This window comes from Onychomys torridus, chromosome 14, assembly GCF_903995425.1.
Source record: "Onychomys torridus chromosome 14, mOncTor1.1, whole genome shotgun sequence".
In the NCBI taxonomy this organism is placed as follows: Eukaryota; Metazoa; Chordata; class Mammalia; order Rodentia; family Cricetidae; genus Onychomys; species Onychomys torridus.
In genome coordinates this window covers 27,874,572-27,891,504 of record NC_050456.1, presented here as the reverse complement: position 1 = coordinate 27,891,504, position 16,933 = coordinate 27,874,572, and the positions used below count along the sequence as shown (strand labels likewise).

Here is a 16,933-nt window from a genome sequence, read left to right as displayed (position 1 = left end):
ACACACACACACAAACAACAGGCTGGAGGAATCGCTCAGCAGATAAGAACACTTGCTGCTGTTGGAAAAGACCCAAATTCAGTTTCTAGCTACTGTGTTGGGCAGCTAACAACTGCTTATAACTCTGGTTTCTGGGGATCTAATGCCCTCTTACGACCTCTGCAGGCACCCACCCACACATACACAGACAGGTTTACATATACACACTCTTAAATAAAAATTAATAACAACATCAAAAAAAATAAGTGAACAAATTTTATTTACCTTATCCCTGTGGGGAGAATAAAACATTATATTTAGTAGTCACTAATATACATATATATGTGTACACATATACTTTTATATATGCATACACATATGTGAAGTATATATCATATATACTTAATAATATAGTGCTATGGTTAATGACAGTTCATTTCAGCTGATGGTTATAACTATAATTTCCCATGTGTTATTAATGCTCTAATTCATTTATACCATCATGCAGCTCCTGCTTTGTGGATTAGGTGCTATTAGGGGCTTGATCCACTATGATGGTGTGGTATAGACTGCTGTTCAAACTTTCTGTGTTGAAGGGTTAGTTGTGGTTTTTCTTCCCATCCTTTGGAATGAATGCTTTTACTAAGTACAATAAAAGTGAGTTACTATAAAAACAAAATACTATTTAAGGCCACTGAAAACACATGTTCTTATTTTTTTTTTATTTCGTTTGTCAGGCATAAAATTATCCAGCATACACACAAATACACATGGTTACTTGCTAACATCATTCCATTATTGAACTATTTTATTTTCAGGAGATATGTTTCCTTTATAATTCAGTTTAAAGCAGCTAAATCTCATGGTTCACTAAGATGGAAAAGCACTAATTTAAACAGCTTTATTATTCTTAGAGTTTATTTTGGTAGTGAGCCTAGCCTTTAATGGCTGAGCCATCTCTCCAGTCCTGGAGTTTATTATATAAATTAAAGTTTAAGTATTAAGCTATGAACACTAAATATTACAATTAAATCAAAATAACTTGTATACTTTGTACCCTCATTTGCCCTCTATTTTTGTTTCTTATTAATATTTCAGTAGACTGAAATAATTTTGTTTTATTATCTGAAAAATTTTAAAATTGCTCAATGAAAGAAAATTAAAATTAGAGGAAGGCATTTAGTCAGTGTTCTATTGCTGTGGCGAGATAGCATGCACATGCAGTTCTATTAATGGAACACATTTCCCTAGGGTTGGCTGACATTTCAGAGGTGTGGTCCATTGTCAGCATGGCAGGGAACACAGCAGCACACAGACACACATGATGCTGGAAAAGTAGCCAAGAGTACATCCAGATCAACAGGCTATATGAAGGAAAGCCACTGGGACTTTCTTTGGAACTTCAAAGCCCACCCTGTGGGAGCCCACAAGGGTTTCTTAGTGAGATCTGAGCTTGCTTTACACAGCAGGGCTGCACTAGGGGATGGCTGGACCAGGTATTGCATGGTCATGAGGTATCTGGAATGGTCTGCACTTGGCTGTTCTGGGGGGTGGTCTTTTGCTCCACCCCTTGGCATTCCTTTAAGAAGCCCTTTAGTAGAGACAGAGGATCTAATGGGTTTGGACCCAGGCCCTCCCAAGGCTATCCTGTGTTTTCTAACTATCTCTTTCCTCTGTATTTCTATCTACATATTCCTCATTTCTCCCTGCTCAGGAGTACCCTGGGGGAATAAGAGGGAGCTGGTCTCCTTTACCACCCCCAGTGACTCATCCTCCAATAAAGTCACACCTACTCCAACAAGGCCACACCTCCTACTCCCTCTCAAGTAGTGCCAATCCCTGATGACCAAGCTTTCAAATATATGAACCTATGGGGCCATTCTTACTTAAACCACTAGGCTGGAGTCATGACTCAGTATTTAAGATTGCTTGCTGCTCTTGTAGAGGAATATTGTTTGGTTCCCAGTACCCAGGTTGGACAGTTCATAACCACTTATAACTCCTGCTCCAAGGGACCTGACACCCCATTCTGACCACTGTAGACATCTGGACTCATGTATTCATGTGTACATACATACAGATACACACTCATGCATATTGTTGTGTGATATTTTGTTTGTGTTCCGACAAATAAAGCTTGTCTGGAGATCAGAGGGTGGAGCTAGCCACTAGTTAACCATAGAATCCAGGCAGTGGAAGCACACACCTTTAATCCCAGTACTTGGAGGATCATGCCTTTGATCCCAGCACATGGGAGACTCAAGCCTTTGATCTCTACTAGGAATGTAGAGACAGGAATATAAGGTGGGTGGAGATAAGATCTCGCCCCCCCTCCCCCATTCTTTCTGAGAATTCATAGAGGTCTGTTTTTAGTAGCTGCTGCTCTGCATCTTTTGGCTTTCACCCTTGATATCTGACTTGGGTTTTTATTGTTACGACTAATTAGGATAGCGCTTCATCATAAATAAAAATGAAATTTAAAATAAAAGGCAGAAAAAATAAATATATCAGTATAAAATAAATTACATGTAGAGTAAATATAATGTGTGGACTATGGAATAGGTCAGTGGGTATAATCCTTGCCCATACATGAGTTTGATCACCAGAACCCATGTACTGTGCTTGTAATCTCAGTATGGAGGTGTGGGGGCAGAGGCAGGAGTATCCTTAAGCTTGGAACTGTACAGTCTAGCCTAATTGGTGAGCACCAGGCCAAAGAAATACTGTCTCAAAGCAGACGGAAGGTGTTCTTGAAGATGGGTTCTGGGGTTATCCTCTGGTATCCACAGGCATCTGGACATAGTGCATATACTCTACCCCCACATGATCATGCACAAGATGATAGCTCACATACAAGAAGTTCACAAAGGATGGCCAGCTTTGCTTAAAGTCAGACACTTTGCAACTAGGACCAGCAGAAGTGTTTAAAAAACCCAAAAATTATGTCTTTGAAATATTGCAAATAGAAACTAATACTGGTTCTACCCAGAAAAAGTTTGACTAGATTATGTTTCTTGAGCATGTGACTTTACTTGGGAAGCAAAGTAAGGGCAGATCTATTTCTGTGAGTTTGAGGCCACCTTGGGCTATGGGGTAGTTTGAAAGAAAGTGGCCCCCAAAGGGAGTGGCACTATTGGGAGGTGTAGCCTTCTTGGAGGAAGTGTGTCACTGTAGGAGTGGGCTTTAAGGTCTCTTTTGCTCAAGCTTCCCTCAGTGTGACAGACAGACAGTTGACTTCTTGTTGCCTGTTGCCCTGCAAGATGTAGCATTCTCAACTCCTGCACCAGGTCTGCCTGCATGCCGCCATGCTCCCCATCATGATGATAATGGACTGAACCTCTGAAACTTTAAGTGAGCCCCCTCAAATGTTTTCCTTCTAAGAGTTGCCGTCGTCATGGTGTCTTTTCATAGCAATGAAAACCTTAACTAAGATAGGCTACATAGTGAGCTCCAGGCCAGCAGGGCCTACACAGTAATACATTATTTATAATATCAATCACTCAGACTGAGATTCTCACTTTAGTTTTTTTCAAATCTTTTTTCCCAGTATATATATAAGTGTGTGTGTGTGTGTGTGTGTGTGTGTGTGTGTGTGTGTATGTGTGTATGTGCACGCGCACACAAACACACTCATCCATGTATGATGTTGTGGAAGCCAGAGGTCAACATCAAGTGTCATTTTCTATCACTTCATTTTAGTTAATGCTCGATGCAAAATGTCTGTTACTGCACCCTGAGCTTGCTGTTTGCTCTAGACCGGTGGCCAGCAAGCCCCTGGGATCTGCCTGTCTGTGCTTTCCTAGCACTAGGTTACAGGTCTGCCTCAGCATCAGGCTTTTCACTTGGGTGCTGGGGATTGGAACTCAGATCCTTATGATTACATAGCCAACACTTTCTCCACTGAGCCATTTCCCAGCCCACCCCATCACCTCATTAGCTTATGTAATCTGTACAGAGTACTGGGTTTCCTTAGGACCTAATGTACTTTGGTCATGTCCTTCTTGTTTTCCTTTCTTGCTCTCCCTTTTCCCAATCCCTTCCTCATCCGTGATAGTCCTGCCGTTACTGTCGCCTGTTACTGACCCCTCCAAATTGTATGTATGGAAGGAAATGCAATACTTGCCTTTATGAGCCTGACTTACTTTGATTAACATGATGGCTCTCTAGTTACCCACTTTGCTGGTGTGTTTTCATTCTCCTTTACAGTGGAATAAATCTCTGTAGTGTATCTAAGGCCACATTTTCTACCCCTTCCTTCTTTTTCCTTTTCCCTCTGTAGCTCAGGCTGGTCCGAAGTTTGCAGTGATCTTCCTTGTCCACCCTGACTGTCCTGGAATTCACTGTGTAGATCAGGCTGGGGTTAGAGGCATGCAATCACTAAGCCCAGCCTGTGTCCTAGGATCATAGGCCTTCACCACTGTGCTCAGTGTGACGTTTTCTTTGTCCATCCATTCGTTAATGGGTGCTTACGTTGGTAATGTAATGTAATGTGATGAGAATACAGAGTAGACATAGATGTGTAGGTGTCTCCTCTAAGAGCTGACTGATTCTTTGAGAGTGGTTTAACTGGATCATATGGGAGTTTGTTTTTTAAGTATTTTTATATTTGAATTATGTGTGTGCTTGTGTGTCTGTGGGGATATGTGCATGTGAGTGTAGGTATCTGTGGAGGTAAGAAGAGGGCATCACACTGGAGCTGGAATTACAGGCAAATATGAGTCCCTAGATATGGGTACTGGGAACTGAGCTTAATTTCTCTGACAGGCTGTCCTTGAACTCACAGAGATCCACCTGCCTCTGCCTCCCAAGTGCTGGGATTACAGGTGTGTGCCACCACTGCCTGGCAATACAAAGCAGTTTTAGTTATGGGATTTTTATCACTGATGATTGAACTAAAGACTAATGAGAATAAAATTCTGATGTTTTCTTTACTAGTGTATCAAATGATTCTCTAAGGTTGAGAATAAAACCTTTGTTTTGGTATTTTCATTTTTTGCTTTTCTAAAATTGAATATGATAAAATTCAACATAGAATTATGTAGTAAGATAAAGACTAATCCTGCCATGCAGTGGCATGGTTGAGAAAGATGCCTGTCCCCCACTTGCCATCTGTGGCAGGCCAAAGAGCTGGCCTTGGGAGCACAAGAGTGGGAAAGCTGGCCCTGACCCTCACCAGCTGCAGCACTCGGGGTCATGAGATTGGGAGAGCAGGAGAGTGGGCCCCTTACCTCACCTGGGCAGTATAATAGAGCTGGTAGTCCTGGTGGTGTGGGTACTTGTGAGCTGGCCCTGAGGGCATGAGAGTGGGAGAACTGGCCCCACCCCTCGCTGCCTGCATCATGGAGTGAGCTAGCTGGGGCAGCACTAGAGAGCTCAGCCTGGTGGTGAGGTAGTGGGAGAGCTGGAAGTCTGACCAATTCAGCTATCACCCAGAGCCAGAGCTAGGAGTTGGCCAGCTCCAACATCCATCCCATCTGTGAACTGCTGGAGCATGAGAGGGGGCCAGTCCTGCAGATCCTAAGCTGCAGGATCTCCATGACACAGGGCAACAACAGGATATCAAGGAGGAGTCCCAGTGAGGCTCCAGTATTGATAGTGTAGCAGAAGCCAGAGGTCTGGAACCGGATCAATGCTGTATTACAATGAACATTTGCAAGTAAAGATGTCTGGACTAAAGGGTGTACTGTGTGACTCACTGTGATACACTACAGCTCCCATGATGAGATTGTTGTTTGTTTGTATGTGTGTTTTATCATTTTTAAAAAATTTTTATTTTGGGGGTAGGTTGCAAGGGCAGAGGACAGATACAAAGGGACAGGGAGATGGGTGGGATTGGGGTGCATGATATGAAATTCACAAAGAATCAACAAAAAGTTAAAGATAAAGACTGATAGAAATTAGTATTTGTCTATACACATGTATATGGTATTCTCTGCCTATAGTATGTATTTATGTGCATGTGTATGGACTTTTTTATGTAAAAAGAATTCTTAGGAATGATGTCACCATCAGGATTTCTACATCATACACACATTCACAGATGCCATTTCATTAAAAAGGATCTTGATTTGTTATTTATGTGTGCACATGTGCAGGTCACTGTAGGAAAATAGAGGTCAGAGGAGGGCCCTTAGGAGTCAGTTTTCTCCTGCCACATTGTGGAATCTGGTACTTGAACTCAGGTTGTAGGTATCTATGCTGTGTGTCTCTACTATTTGCTTATCATATCTTGATGTCTTAAAGAATATATTTGGAGATGTTATTTTAGAAAATATTTTAAGGTTTTGTTTTTATGAAAATGAGTGTAATGAACAGCTATTTGTGATGTTTTAATAATGCTAATTAATCTGTGTAATATTAGAATTTTGAAATGTTGAGGAGGCATTCTATATTCTGTAAGTGTAGGTCTGTGTGGTAGGTAACTGGAATTATGATGTAATTCATTTCTGTGTCTGTGCTTTCTTATTTCTTTAGCTGGGCAGATGCTCAAACTCAAATCCAAAACATTGCTGCATCTTTTGACCAGGAAGCAGCTGCCATTCTCATGGCCCGACTGGCAATATACAGAGCAGAGACAGAGGAAGGGCCAGATGTGCTTAGGTGGTTGGACAGACAACTAATTCGACTGGTAAGAAGCGGAGAGTGTGCTTTCCTCAGCTGGTCAGCTTTCCTTTGTAGTAAATGTCCTTTAAAGTGGGCGGGAGAACTGTACGCAGAACTAATTCAAAATATGAACTAGTAAATACAAGTGTTCTACTCACTTCCTTAAAAATGTATGGCAAGTATGCTACCCATTATTTTAGCTGGTGTAGAGTTAGTGTGGAAATTAATTTTATATTACTAATTCTATGAATTTTGTTTTTGTTTTGAGACAGAGTCTCTGTATAACCATGGCTGGTCTGGAGCTTCCTATCACTACATGTGTGTGATTAGTCTTTACTCTGGCTTCTACTTTCTGTTTGAATTTCAGTTTATTATCACTATGTAGACTGGCCTTAAACTTACTCTCACGTACTGGAACTATGGGCTTAAGTAGTTCTTAACATTTCATTTTTACCTTGTTAACTCTATCCTGTACTTTTTTATTCTTTCTTCAACTTAAACACGTTTGAGAATTCTCTGTTAGCTACCAAGAGAGCTGCCTTTAATCTTTTCCTCAGGTGTCACAGGTGAGCTTGGTTAGAATTAGCTACTTCTGCAGTATTGTCTAGATTTCTCGAGCCTAAGAGCACCCCCTTCTCCCAACACCTCTTAGTGAAGAAAGCGCGGTTGTGATATTCAATATGTCTTTTCAAATGAGCTTTAACCTTGGACAGCCACCATGATGGAGCACGGTCACCACCAAGGCTGGCACAGGTCCTCCTTGGGCCTTTGATTCTAGATGGGAAAAATGATTAAGAATCTTACTTGTGCTTCTTTAAAACAACGGGATATATTTATAGCAGAAAACTTTCCTTGACTGTCACTATCAGTAGATCCATACACATTCCTGAGCCTCCAATCTGAATACAAAAGCTATTTCCAGTTTATTGCACACACCTCCCAGCATCATGTGGCATGGAGCCAGTGCTTTGAGTCAGTGCACTGTTTTAAATGTCTTTTTTAAAAAAAAAAAAAAAAACACTTTCTTGTGTTGGTGGTAATACTCAAGCCTTGTCCATCATGCTGAGTCCACAGTTCTAGCAATGTACTCTCAAATAGGGGTGTTTCTATTTCCTAAGTTGCATTTGCCCTAGTATTTTACTGACTGTAATTTTACCTATTGGAGTATCTGGGAAAGCCATGTAAGCTTTCCTTTTGTGGATAGTAAGTTGTGCTCTGAAATAGCTTGCCTCCTGAGCCTTTTCTCAGAAAATAACTTAGTCTTATTTATTTATTTAATTGGGCGGCTTTTGAGACAGGATTTCACTGTGTAACAGCCTTGACTGTCCTGGAACTAGCTCTATAGACCAGGCTGGCCTCAGACTCATAGAGATCTGCCTGCCTCTGCCTCCAGAGTGCTGGGACTATAGATGTGAGCCACCACCACCTGACCTTGATTTTGTCTTCATAATGCCCTATTGTTTTGAGATTCTAAAAGCTGAATTATCAAGTGTATGTACTTGGGCAGTGGCTGTGATTTGTAGTAAAGTGCTCTTTCCATGTTGCTGGAGCCAAAACACACTAAGCATCTTTTATTGAGAGAGAAAAAGACTTTTTTTTTGTCCTTCGCTGCACAAAAGACTCAGGCCTGTAATTTTTTAAAGAGTTCTTAGCAGGTTTAGGCTTCTTTTCTATCTCACATCTCCCTTCACAAACTGCTGCAATTGTCTGGTATATTTTAAAAAGGGAAACACTAATAAAACTCAAAAGATCCTAGTGAATAATTGAATTAGACAATTGCACAAGGCACAAAATCAGTTTCCTCACCATGTATAGCCAGCTGTTAGTCACACACTGAACATTTTGCAACAAACACAGCAGCAAGGCAGCTGAGCTAGACAACAGGTTATGGATGGAGTCATGAAGAGTTTACTCTGATCTTGTGTCCCAGCAAGAGGAGACTAGTGGAGGTAATTCAGGAGAAGTCTGATAGTCAGCCACTATTGCACTCTTTGTGAAACATCAGTTCTCCCGTCTTTGTGCCTGAGCTGTATGGTGTCCAGAACTGAGAGTGGCATCTTCCAAGTGTTAGTCACATTTCCTTCACCACAACACAGAAAGGGTTTACTTTGGCTCATCATTTTGGAGCTTTTGGTTTATGATCATTGGCCCTGTTGCTATAGGCTTGTTTTGAAGTTTCAGTGAGGAAGGGGACTGGTTGTTGAGTTCCCTTCTTGGCATCCCCCCAGGGATCAAAATACCTCCCAGGAGGCCTTTAACTCTCACTGGTTCTGTGAACTGGTGACCAAGCCTCCAACACATGGGCCTCCATTGCAGAGACTTTTTGTGGTTAAGGTTCACTGCCTGTTGTAGGAAGAGTTCATGATCATGCAAGGCCGCTGGATGCCCCTTGTCATAGTCTCATAGGTGTCTTGCTTCCCTGTTGCCTGTGCGAGTGACCTTATTTCATTCTAATTTTTGCTTCTATAAGAATTTTTTTTTCCTTTTGGGCACTTTCAGAATGGCAAACTTTGGACCAGCAGCTTACTTTTGTAGCTGCTGTGGTGTGTTGATTGTGTATCTTTCTGTCCTTGGCCAGTAGTGACAAAAGATACTCTGATAATCTTTGGAAGCTTCTGTTGGCCTCTCCCTTCTCCCCCCATTGACATTTACATATTCTTGGTTTGCTACAAAAGACACTTGCTTAAAACAAATCTAAACATTTTAGAGCAAGTTGTTGCCTCTCTGAAATTTAATTTTTTTTTTTTTTTGGTTAATTAGTCTCTTGCTAAGTCAATACATAGTATTCCAATTTCACCCTGTGTTGAGTATCTGTTTCCTAAATAGTAGTAACTTTTTAATATATAAAATTTTTTTAGGCAGAATTTTAGTTATTATACCAGGAACAAATCACTAATATTTTATTTTATTTAGTGTCAGAAATTTGGAGAATATCACAAGGATGACCCAAGTTCCTTCCGGTTTTCAGAAACATTTTCCCTTTATCCACAGGTAAGCTAGTCAAAGAACATGCTCTTCTCTTGTTAGCAATAACACTTGAGTTTCATCTTTTTTGTTGTTTATTTTTTAATAATCATCTATGAACATATTTTATTGGATTATTCTTTTAATTTTGGGACAACTCAGAAATTAATTTTATGCTCTGTGGTTAATGACAAGAATACAGTATCCCCATATTGGCTTTACAAATAGTCACTATTTATGATGCCTGACGACTTAACTGAAGCTGACTGTGGGTGCAGGCAAGGCTAAAGCCCATTAGCATGCCACTGAAGGTAAGAGGTTCCAATTACAGCTATGCCAAAGAAGGTGTGTGCTGTAATTTTACTGAGGAGATAATCTGGTGGCATATAGTCATCACTGAGAACAATTTTATAGTGCCCTACCAGGTAGGAAACGTGAGCTTAACTTGCCTTACAGCACCTTCACCATGTCTGTGTTTGTCTTTTCTTTCTTTCTGTTTTTGAGACAGGGTCTTGTTTTTCAAGCAGGGTTCATTTTGAACTTGTCATGTTCTTGCCTGTCTTCCAAGTGCTGGGGTTATACACTTGTACCTTTAGTACTTCAGTAAAGTTCATGTTTGTCCTGAAACTTCAACTTTTATTGTTTTCCTTTTGGTCTTTTGAGACAGGGTTTCTGTGTAGCCCTGGCTGTCCTGGATCTCACTCTGTAGACCAGGCTGGCCTCAAACTCAGAGATCCACCTGCCTCTGTCTCCTAAGAGCTGAGATTAAAAGTGTGTGCCATTATTGCCCAGCCCTTTTGTTTCTTTTGAGGTCAGGTTTCCAGCCTAGGCATGCCTTGACCTCCCACGTAGCTTGTTATTTGGGTGCAGAGCAGAACTCCAATCCCCATGCTTACCTAGCAGGCTCTCTTAACTGTGGAGCTGTTTCATCAGCCCAGACTTAGCTCATGAACAAGCTTTCTTGGGATATACTTTAGAACATTCTTTTTAAACAGTCATTTATTTTTTATTTTATATGTCTGTGTATGTGCCTGTATGAGTTTATGTGCACCATGTATGTGCAAGTGTCTGCAGAGGCCAGAGCTTCTGATAGCCTGAATTGAATTTACAGGGAGTTGTGAACCAATTGTGGGTTCTGGTAACTGAAGCCCCAGTACCCCTCAGTCCATTTGTAAGTGCACTTAACTTCTAAGCCATCTCTGTAGTCCTACTCTAGTATATTCTTAACAGAAGGTGCTTTTATTTGTGTGTGTTGCTAATGTGACGTAGTACTATAACCAAATGTTTTGTTATGGAACTACTGTTGCCATATTAAAATCAGTAAAAGCTATCTCACCTGCTTTGTCTTGTAGTTTATGTTTCATTTGAGAAGATCTCCTTTTTTGCAAGTTTTTAACAATAGTCCTGATGAGAGTTCATATTATCGTCACCATTTCATGCGTCAAGATCTGACACAGTCTCTAATTATGATTCAGCCCATTCTGTATGCCTATTCTTTAGTGGCCCACCAGAGGTAAGAGGATAAAGAGAGTTGATTTGTTTTGTTATTGTGATGTGTGGTATTAACAAAGTGAAAACAACTGCTGTTTTGAAATGTATTTGGAATTTGTTAAATTATTATTGCAAGATATTAATTTAAAAATATTTAATTGAGACTGACTCACTGCCTACTGCTCTAAAAGGAGGTACAGTAAGAGGGTGAATTGTTGAGACCAAGATTGGAAAGGCACAGGGACAAATAGCCAAACGAATGGAAGCACATGAATTATGAACCAAAGGCTGTGGAGCCCCCAGCTGGATCAGGCCCTCTGGATAAGAGAGACAATTGAATAGCTTGAACTGTTTGGGAGGCACCCAGGCTGTGGGACCCAGACCTGTCCTTAGTGCTGAGTTGGCTGTTTGGAACCTTGCGCTTACACAGGGACACTTTGCCCAGCCTGGAAGGAGGGGACTGGACCTGCCTGTACTGAATCCACCAGGTTTCAATGAATCCCCAGGGGAGTCTTGGCCCTGGAGGAAATGGGAATGGAGGGGAGGGGCTGGGGGAAGGCAGAGGTGGGGGCGGGAGGGTGGAGGATGGGGGAATCCATGGTTGATATGTAAAATTAAAACACAAATATAATAAATTTAAAAAAATAGAAAAAAAGGAAAAAAATATTTAATTGAGTGTTCCCTATTTAGTAGGCAGTGTGGTAGGTTATATCATTAAGTTAAATACAAAAGTATTATTGGAGATACTCTTGTGTGACTGTTTAATGTGTTGTTGGCAAAACTCTCCAGAGTTTATGATTGGTCTTTGAAGGCTCAGAAATGATCATGGTTGTGGAGGAGATGGCTAACTTCATGTCTGGCACAACAATCTGTCATAGTCAAGTCTTTTGTTTTCATGTAGCTTATTTTCCTTTGGTCCTTTGAGAAGGTGAGATAAAATTGATCCTAGAGATATATATTTGGAAGAGTGATAAAGTCACCCTCTGAGTTATTTTGGGAAACTGTTCCAAACATTTTTATCTATTATCAAATAAATGTTTTCTTTTTCATAATTTGAATTGTTCATTTACCATTTAAAACTATATAACCACCTTTAATCCTAGCACATGCGAGGCAGAAGGAGGCAGATCTCTGTGAGTTGGATACCAGCCTGGTTTACAAAGCAAGTTCCAGGACAGCCAGAGCTACACAGAGAAACCCTGTCATGAAAAACAAAAAACAAAAACAAAATCTAAAAACCTATGAAGGCCAGCTCCCACCTTTTTTAAGGGTTCTTAGGAAGAGGAGAGAGGAATGAGGAAATATTAGCTAGAAAGAGAGACCTAGCCGACGAGAAGAAAAACAGAACCTCAGGATAGCTTCGGGAAGGCCTGGATTAATACCCGGCAGCCTCACAGGTTTATTTCAAAAGTCTTTTTATAACATACCAAGGGGCAAGGCAAAAAACCTCCTCCTTGCTTGATCAAAATATACTGTACAGCCAAGTGTAGACCATTTCAAACACATGGTAACCATGCCTGTGGCCAAATCATCTTCTTATGCAGCTCTGCTGGGGTAAAAGAAGCTCAGATTCTCTGACCCTGAGTAATTTGGGCCTCCACAAAACCTATATAATAGATGTATTTGGAAATAGTAACCATAGGAAAGGTCAGTACTACTGGGTGTTTATTATATCTTTTGGATTTGTTATACCTCAAGTGTCATAAAATAGTCAGTAAAATGATGCCCCCATTAGTTACTTATTTTTTTGTCTTTGAGACAAGGCTTCTTCTATAGCCCTGGCTGTCCTGGAACTCATTATGTAGACCAAGATGGCGTATAACTCACAGAGGTATGCCTGCCTCTGCCTCCCAAGTGCCTGGGATGAAAAGTGTGCGCCACGGACTGCCTGGCTTGTTACCCACTTGTTGCACCCAAGAGTTGAAGAATAGCTTAGAGGAAGAACTGAGTCCTTTCTGTTGAGCACCTGTCCTTGTCCAACCCCAGCCATGTGTAACTGCGTTTGCCTAATGCTTTGCTTTTAGAGTTAGTTCTCATTAACATAGTAACTTTAATAACACTTATCTTTAAAAGCAAAATCATCAAAAACTCGCTTCTGTTCTAATTATCACTTAATTTCTCTGCTCCTGACACAAAGTTATTTTGTTGTCTGTACTAAAGAATATTTTTCTTTAAATTTGAATTTTTTATTTCTGAGCATCATGTGTGGGCTTGGTGCTTGAGGAGGCTAGAAGAGGGTGTCAGATCCCTGGAAGTAGAGTTACAGGCAGTTCCAGTCACCATGTGGTTGCTGTGCCATCTCACCAGCCCCATACTTTTATAATTAGTTTTTACGTGTGTGTGTGGTGTGTGTGTGAGTGTGTGTGTGTGTGTGTGTGTGTGTGTCACTATGTGCATATGCATGCGGTGGTCATGGAGGACACAGGGAGGCTGTTGTGTCCATTACAGCTGGAGTTACCTGGAGTTGCGAGCTGCCTGATGTGAGTTCTGGGGACTAACCTCAGAAAAACTCAGAAAGAGCAGCAAGTACCGTCTGTCCCTCTCAACCCTGATGTCTATGCTTTCTGAACTTCACATTCTCTTCTCAACCTTACAATGCAGCAAGCTTGTTGAACAGTTTCCTTCAAGGAACTCAGCACAGCATTTCTCTGGAGAAGGCTCTTCCCTGCAAAAACTTTTGCTCTGGGCTTTTGTCACCTACTGTTCCTTCCCGGTTTCTTTCTGCCCACAGAGAGCTTCTGAGTCTCATTTTTTTCTGGTTTCCCCTTCTAACTTCTAAATCTAAGTCCTTAAATAGAGATTAAGAGGATAATATCTGTTTTGTTATTGTTTTTAAGACAGCATCATACTCTGTAGCCCAGACTAGCCTTGAACTCACTGATTCTCCTGCCTCAGCCTCCCAGGTGCTGAGATTACAGGCATAAGTCTCTCTACTTGACCAGTGCTCAGTCTTTTCATTTTCTTTATCTTCAGTTTCTCTAAGTGATGCAGTCTAAAACCGGAGCTTTGGTTGCTGTCTATGTGTGTGTTACTCAACTTATAATCAATTCAGGATGCTCCATTTCACACTGAGAGCCATTTTCTCGTGCACCCCAAATGTCTTGTATCCCAAGGCTTTCATCATTCCCTCAATGCTACTGTCACCAGGCTTAGGGACCATCTCTGATTTCCCCTTCATTCTTTTAAATTTTATTTTTTTAAGACAGAGTCTATATAGCTTTGTCTGATCTGGAGCCTGCTGTGTAGACCAAGCTGGCTTGGAACTCACAGAGATTCCTGCCTGTGCCTCCCAAGTGCTGGGATTGAAGTTGGGCACCATCACGCCTGGCACATTGACTTTTAAAATTGTTACTTCAGTGTTAGAGAGATTTCTTAGAAAAATAAAATACAATGAGAATTCACAATGTCAGGGAACGTCTGATGAATTGAACATTTAAGAAATAAATGAAGCAGGAGGAGCTACAACAGCACACTCTGCTGGATGACGCTGTAACATCTAATACCTGGTATGCACATTTAAACAAATAACAACTGCAAACGATAACCTTCCTCTCTCTCTGCTTCCTTTCAGCCAGTTCTTCTAGACAGCAGCAGCATTCTTGCAGATCGTATTCTTCTCATGGACACGTTTTTCCAGATTCTGATTTATCACGGTGAGGTAAGACCATAGCATTTAAAGCTGTGTATGCACATCTTTTCACTAGGAGTAAAAAGTTTTCCTTGTCTAATGGGTGGCTCATATTCAGTCCATGATAAGCCTTGATTTATAATAAGATACAGGTTGATCGTCTAATCAAAAGTTAAAAATTCAGTGTACTCCAAAGTGCAAACATTTTGAGTAAAAAATGTACATATGGAAAATCCTATTTTCATATATTGATAGTTATTATTTAAGTTTTTGAATATAACTAATTTTGTTTGTTTTTTAAATAAATAATTGTTTGTTTGTTTATTGTGCAGAGGTCAAAGGACAACTTGTGGGAATCACTTCTTTCCCTCCATTATGAGTCCCTGGCATTAAACTTAAGTCCTCAAGCTTGGAGGCATTTCCCTTTACCCACTGAGCCATCTTGCTGGCCCTAATGCTCACAATTATTTAAAATGTATAGTATTGTCTTCAGGCATAAGAAGTATTTAAACCTAAGTGAATTTTATATTTAGGCTTGGTAACTATCCCCAAAGTATCTTAATATGAATTTACACTTACCTATTCCATATACATATAAATATATGAAAGTACCTGGAATCCATAGTGCTTCAGCTCTCACGGATTTATATACAAAATACCCAACCAGTACACACACAATGCGATTCTTCATGGTATAGGATTTTAGGCATCAATAATACAGAGCCCGTTTGTGTTTACTTTGTTGTTTTGTTCATACACTAGTGGACAAATGGATTACACAAAGCACAGTACTATGAAAGTGTAGCCATGGATCTGTCACACTATTGGGTTTCACCTAAAGAAATGGAGGGAAAAAGTCAGCTTTTGTCAATGGGCAAACTTGCTTTTTCATTGCTATATGTAATCTAAAGGCTTTAATATGTGTTCAGTATAACCTGAAGACTCATTTAAGGCGTAAATGGAAATTTACAGCTTTGAAGTGCTATGTGGTTCAAAGACCAGAGTGGATAGCTGTTCAGCTTTACTTTGGGTGTTTAGCAGAAGTCTGTTCCTGCATTTATTCATTCAGCCAATGCTTCAGTATATCCCCCCCAGGTATGAAAATACTGCCATGGGCAGTGTGGAAGGCACATCCACTTTTTCTGGATCCGTGCTTGAGTTTGTAGTGTAGTGTATTATAAATTATATGGATTTTTTTTCTGCTTACCGTATTTGTAAATTATTTTAGATTTCATTTATTGGCGAGGATGACTGAGTGTTGAGACCCTGTGTGATATGATAGTCCAGCCTTCCCTTGGACTCATAATTCTCCTGTTTCAGCCTCCTATGCTGGGATTACTGGTGTTAGGTGCCACACCTGGCCTTCTAATATCCTTTTAAGTCATACTATCCAATATTTTAAGGAGGATTTCTGCACTGGGCTTGGTGACATGTCTTTGATCCAGCACTTGGAAGTCAGCTCTGTGAGTTTGAGGCCAATCTGGTTCACATAGTAAGTTCTAGGCCAACCAGGCTACATGGTGAAACCCTGTCTCAAAAAGTTTTAATTATTTTCTGCTTTGTATTTTTAAGATTTGTTTTAAATGTGTATGTTTACTCATGGGCACCACGTACCCATGAGTGCAGTTGCTAATGGAGTTAGAAGAGCTGGAGTTACAGGCAACCATGAGCTTCCTGATGTGGGTGCTAGGAGTTGAATTTGGACGCTCTGCAAAATGCTCCCAAGCACTGAACCACTTTTTTTTGTTTATTTTTAATTGATGCCAGCTTCTAATGCATCTTATATTTTAAGAAGAACAACAGAGACAGGGTTTTTCTTTTTCTTTAATGGTAATTTTTGCTTTAACTTTGTTAATATGAGAGGTCCAAATTACATTAATCTTTGAGATGCAGAATATAAAGTTATACAGATTATACATTGACTGAGTCAGATAACTTGGATTCCAAACCAGCCTTAAAATTCTGAATTAATTAATATGGCTCTACACTCATTTCTTTAATATAAAAGTGGATACAGTTGCCCTTCTACAATGCATTGTTTCTATAACATTGTTGCTATCATTGTTTTTAGTTTATTTCTCTTATCAGAATGTAACTCTAACAGCATAGTGCTGCACACCTTTCATCCCAGCACTCAGGAGGCAGAGGCAGAGGCAGAGGCAGAGGCAGAGGCAGAGAGGGGAGGGGCAGAGGGGCAGAGGGGAAAAGAGGGGCAGAGGGGGAGGGCATAGGGGCAGAGGGGGGAGGGGCATAGGGGCAGAGGGGGAG

General features: G+C 40.6%; 1 protein-coding gene across 1 annotated transcript in view; it reads left to right on the top strand.

Moving 5' to 3' along the window:
• Positions 1 to 16,933, top strand: part of LOC118595674 (protein transport protein Sec23A-like) — a 52,796-nt gene that overhangs the window by 30,939 nt on the left and 4,924 nt on the right. Inside the window, 5 exon segments of the mRNA XM_036206399.1 lie at positions 6,454 to 6,607; positions 9,496 to 9,573; positions 10,899 to 11,037; positions 11,040 to 11,059; positions 14,609 to 14,706. Of these exon segments, the coding sequence (XP_036062292.1) occupies positions 6,454 to 6,607; positions 9,496 to 9,573; positions 10,899 to 11,037; positions 11,040 to 11,059; positions 14,609 to 14,706 (489 nt within the window).